General features: G+C 34.7%; 1 protein-coding gene across 1 annotated transcript; it reads left to right on the top strand.

Moving 5' to 3' along the window:
* The first annotated feature begins 3,109 nt into the window (after positions 1-3,109).
* LOC107826136 (ethylene-responsive transcription factor ERF027) lies at positions 3,110-4,591 on the top strand. The gene is made up of 2 exons (XM_016653085.2): positions 3,110-3,809; positions 3,986-4,591. The coding sequence occupies exons 1-2, from the start codon at positions 3,149-3,151 to the stop codon at positions 4,189-4,191; spliced, it is 867 nt and encodes a 288-aa protein (XP_016508571.1). The 5' UTR covers positions 3,110-3,148; the 3' UTR covers positions 4,192-4,591.
* Positions 4,592-5,601: the final 1,010 nt, after the last annotated feature.

Raw genomic sequence — 5,601 nt, 5'->3', positions numbered from 1 at the left:
TCGAGATTCGTATTAAATCACCACTATTATCTATGTGCCCCACGGTGGGCACCAAAACGTTTACCCTAAAAAACAGTAACAATTAAATTTGTACGTGGTTTAAAGGACACATAATTTAATTTAACGCGAATAATCTAAGAACATCAAATAATTAAATTAAAGAGAGATAAAACGATCAAACCAAACGCGATGGAACAATTGAGCCTCGCTTTAAGTTGAACACTGAAAACTGGTTCGGATCGAGCCCTCGATACGGACTTGGTTGTAACTAAAGAAAAGAGGAACTAGAGAACACTTTGAACAATCAGCTACAAGATAAAAATAAATTTTATTGCTTTGATATACTTGCCAACAATAGTTTAAAATGAAAAAGTTCTCCCTTTTTTATATAGTAGGGGAGTTTCAATCCTAGTATAAGTCTAAATAAGGTAAAAATCTTCTATTTCGGTAAATGTCGATCTGCAAATGATATCGAACGGGATTTGAGCCGTAATATCCGGTTGAGGGTGAATATTACGGCTCCATGCTCATCGTGCTTAACAGTTTGTCTTTTCCTTTAGTCCCGGAACTTCACTTTGCCCGAACCCAATGCTCTGTCATGTCTGATCCCGGATGCACGGTCTGTCCTCTGCGGGCTTCACTCTGCCCGAACCCAATGCTCTGTCATGTCTGATCCCGGATGCACGGTCCGTCCTCTGCGGGCTCAGAAACCAGGAACCCTTCGGCTTTACTCGAGGTTGCGTCAGATCATGCTTCCCTCTTCTTTCTTTACCGGAAAATCGGAGGTAACATTATCTCCGATTTTACCCGTACACAAAAATAAATAATAATATATAATAATTACATAAGAATATACTTAATAACGTCTTAAATTATTTGCACTTCATGGTTAGAATTCTTGACATGTTATACATTTTCTTTTCTTTTTTCTAATTATTTATTATAATCTTCGATACTTTTATTATGTTATGACCCCCAATGAGACAATAATGGGACCGAAAAAGGTAGTTAATGTTTTAGTTAAGGTTTTGGCAATATTGAAATGACAGGGGAAAATGAATTGATCATTGCCTATACCAAAAACCATCGTATTATGCATGTGACGTCTACAAGTTTGAAATGTGGCAACGATTAATGGATCAACGAAGCCTTGTTGGTTAATTCTAGTCCATTGAAATATCTGCTACCAGACCACAAACAAATACTATTATAATTTCCTCTTTGACTGTATCAAATTATAATATATGAATAAATTTCTTTTTTCCTTCGGCAAAAAGGGCATCTTTTAGCTGTCTGCAAATTCTTTTTTCTTATATTATATGATTAAATATGAAATGGGCCCTAAAGGACGTAAGAAATAGTTGATTTTCTACAAGTTGGTTCTAAAATCTATGGTCTGTATTGTACAGGTATATTTTAAGTGCTACTAAGGATTTCTTAGCCCTAATTGCATTCATATGGTTTCGATGTCAAATAATGAACCATACCTTAATGCTTCTCATTGCATAAAATTATAAAAAAAACAATCACGTACTAAAAGGTCAGTACTTCATTTTATGGCGTTTTGTGCGTTTTGAGGTCATGCAACAAAAATTTATGATTACATTCACTTTTTTGTGTATATTTAGGTTGATTCTGTTAAAAAATTATAAAAGAAAAATTGACGGATTTCGATTGATTTGAAATTTCGTAGGTCCATAGAAAATGCGACTAAACTCATCTTCTAGTCTAATTGTTTGAGGGACGACGATTCACTGTATTTTCCAGCTTCCCTTTGCCGAATTGAATCCTACACATGAGTATTCCGAATGCTAAAAAGTTTGTGTTCATTTTATTGACATCTCTAAGGACTTGTTAGCTCTGATTGCATTCATATGATTTCGATATGTCAAATAATGAATCATACCTTGATGCTTCTCATTATAGTTTCCTAATTCTGGTTAGGTATAATAAAAAAATAAAAAAATAAAAAATCCACCTACCGAACTTCTGCGAAGTTGTTTCATGTGCTTAGTTTATAAAAAGAATAAATATCGTTCAACGAATTGCTCACTATTTATCAAAAATAGAGAAGATTAAAATCATAAGTTAAAACACAGTTCCCATAGAAAGACACAGCATATAACTTGATTTCTTTCAGTCTCTTTGAGTCTAACTTTCCCTTTCCTCATTTTTAGGACGAAATTCCCTCCAGATAATGAAAGGCCATAATGGTGAAATGATTTGATCATCATCGAAAGAGCAAACATATAGATTATTTTGACGTGAGTAAATTTGAATTGTCGAACTAATGATTTTCTAAAATAATCAATTAACCAAAATAAATATATATTTGCGTAATTAAAATACATTAAAACTATTCTAGTGGGACTCCAGCAATTAAAGCTTATTCATATCTGAAAGAAAACTGAGGATATGAAAGAAATTGAAACACATCAAAATGACCATAGGATTAGCTCACCCAAGACATATTACGATGAAGTGTTGTCTTTTGTCTCTTGCAATATGAAACCTCACCACCTTCCATTTTTTTCGCGGGTGAGACAATTGTATATATAGCTTCGTAAGAAAATGATCTTTTATGTCGGGTTACAATTTGAATAGGAAAAAATAATTTTATTAAAAAAATTAATATTTTATTTATAGAGATCCGTTATATTATTTTTTTACTGATTTCTTGCGAGAAAGTCATGCAACTAATTTTTTTGTTGCACTACAAAATCAGATCTCCTATCTCAAAGCGTCAAACGAAAATGATTAGAAAAAACTTTAATAGTGCCATACTATATTCCTCTTTATGTAAGGAATGTTGTGATATATTTCAGATGATAAGTTTCAAAAATTATATATATATATTTCTTCGTTGAAAGAAAATTGTCACGCTTTCACTTCTACTGTGTGAGAAATTAAACTGGTGACAGCATCGAAACGGATTAGACACGAATCACGATAGAGTACAGCTAACAGCGAGTTTGCCCCGAAAACGTGTGCCTACATTTATATCATCATATATAACAAAACATTACTATAAACCCTAGTATAGCAAATTATCCACGAATTGCCCACGCTTTCACTTTTTCTTGACACTTCACATACCTATATCTTTCTTCCCTTAAATACCAAACATGACATTCTCCAAACTCCACCTATGAAAAACAGACACACATACATATATATACCCATAAATAAACACACACACATAGTAGATATTTATATGGCTGATCACCCTGCAGATGATTCTACCAAAACCAGCCAAAAAAATCAACCTCCTCAGCCGAGTGAAAGTTCTCAAACACCCTTTTTCCATATTCCTCCTCGACTTCTACCACCACCACCGGTGGAGGAGACAAATATTTCACCACGTCCATTGATATCAAAAATATTAGAAATTACAAAATCTCCTCCAAAAACAGTTCAACTACCAAATATTATTCCAACTGTAACGACTACCATGAGTTCCACCTCATCGGGCGGCGGCTCACCAAGCCGCCCAACATGTGGAAAACATCCTGTATTCCGCGGAATACGAAGTAGAAGTGGGAAATGGGTGTCTGAAATTAGAGAGCCGCGTAAAACTACAAGAATATGGTTAGGAACTTACCCTACTCCTGAGATGGCAGCTGCCGCATATGACGTCGCCGCATTGGCTCTAAAAGGCGGCGACGCCGTAATAAATTTTCCCGGTAACCTCACTTCGTATCCTTCACTTCCTCCTTCACCATCTCCGGCGGATATAAGAAAAGCAGCCGCCAGTGCGGCGGCGCTGATGAAGCCACAAACTGGAGAAGGCACAATGCTGACTCAGCCAGGTAACAGATATATATGTGAAAAATAACTAAACTTTCAGCAGATATAAAAATTCTGAATCCACTATGTATACAATTAGTGCACAAAACTTGAATTTAATTTTAAAAGTTTAATAAGTCTAGTGCTAAGAACCTTAAAATTTGAGACGTCCAATTTAAATTCTGGATCGTTTATGTAGGTAATGTTGATGATCAAACTTCTGGAAGTGGACAGATGATTTCAACTGGTGGGGCTGAATATATTGATGAGGAGGCATTATTTGATATGCCTAATTTGTTGGTAGATATGGCGGAGGCAATGATGGTGAGCCCGCCGAGAATGAACTCGCCGCCGTCATCCGATTCACCGGGAAATTCTGATGCGGAAAGTCTTTGGAGTTATTAAACAAAATTCATGGAATTAATTTCTTCTTATTACAACTCAATTGAGATAGCACAAAAGGACCATATACATAGAATGCATGTTATACATGTATCTTGATCAATCACTTCAAAAAAAAAAAAAATCTATGTGGAAAGGGAATTTTAGAAATTACGAAGGTTAGTCGTCTAGGGTTTTTGTTTGTGAGCAAATGGAGTAGTTTTTTTGTAAGATTTTCTGCCGAGATTTTTTTACTGTTCCGCTTGAGCCTTTTTCTTGATCCATTCTAAACATCGATCTCTACAGAATGAAGTTATGGAGATGTGGCAAGTGGGTTTTGGTCAACTTTGAACGAGGAATGAAAAAGCCTCCCTGAAATGATAATGGTTTGTAAAGTCTTTCCACATTTGTCTTTTCTTCTTCACTTTCTGCTTTCTTCTTGTGGAGTTTTTCTTCTTTTTTGCATTGCGTTTGGGGGTGGGGGCCGGCGTCTTGATTTGTCAAAATGTAAAAAAGGTGTATAGTGCAAAGAATCTTAAACGATCCAATCATTTGAAAAAATAAGTAAAGTAAACATAAGGCATGTAATCTGCTACAACAGTTAAATTAACCGTTCATAAATTTTTTGAAACTATCAAATGTGAATAAGTTAAATTGAAGACATATTGAAGTGCAGCGACATGGGAGCAATGACAATCTTGAAATAGGTTTTGCCTTTTGTTTGCAATGGAAAAACGTGCTTAAAGCCTAGTCTAGCGGCTTTCTTTGTCTAAAAATTGACCTGTAGTACGAAACTCATATATTAAAAAATTTATGTATTAACATTAACTAATAATACAATTGACTCTTTACTTCAAGAATAATTTTTTAAAAAAAGTTAATTTCTCATTAATATCTAAAAAAATTGAATATTATGAACCATAAAAAAATAAAATTAAAGTAAATCATTACGCCGATTCAGCTTATAAGACAGCCATGAGAGGCTCTCATTTATATCAACCAGATTTTAATCAATGTTTATATGGGACAAGAGATGGTAAACAACCTCCACTTCCAACCAAGAGGATGTGAGTTCGAGTCACCCCAAGATCAAGGTGGGGAGTTCTTGAAGGGAAGGATACCGAGTTTCTATTGAAAACAGCCTCTCTACCTCATGGTAGAGAGTTCTTAGAGGGAAGGATTGTTGTTGTTTATCTATATGGGACAGTGATGGCCCAAATAGTTATTGTTCTAATTATACATATAATCTCTCTATACTTTAATATTCCAAGTGGATCATGGAACGTATCTCTCTATAAATTTACAAGTTAAATGACAAGGACTTCCATTACTGTTCTAAGTTTTTAAATGAACTCTAAATAATCCAACTCAGATGCCCTGATGCAAGGTCGTAGTTACATAAAAAGAAAGCCTTGTAATTAATGACAATCCAAA

This window comes from Nicotiana tabacum, chromosome 23 (assembly GCF_000715075.1).
Source record: "Nicotiana tabacum cultivar K326 chromosome 23, ASM71507v2, whole genome shotgun sequence".
NCBI classification, from domain to species: domain Eukaryota; kingdom Viridiplantae; phylum Streptophyta; class Magnoliopsida; order Solanales; family Solanaceae; genus Nicotiana; species Nicotiana tabacum.
Note: the sequence above shows the minus strand (reverse complement) of the source record. Positions and strands in the feature narration are given on the sequence as shown.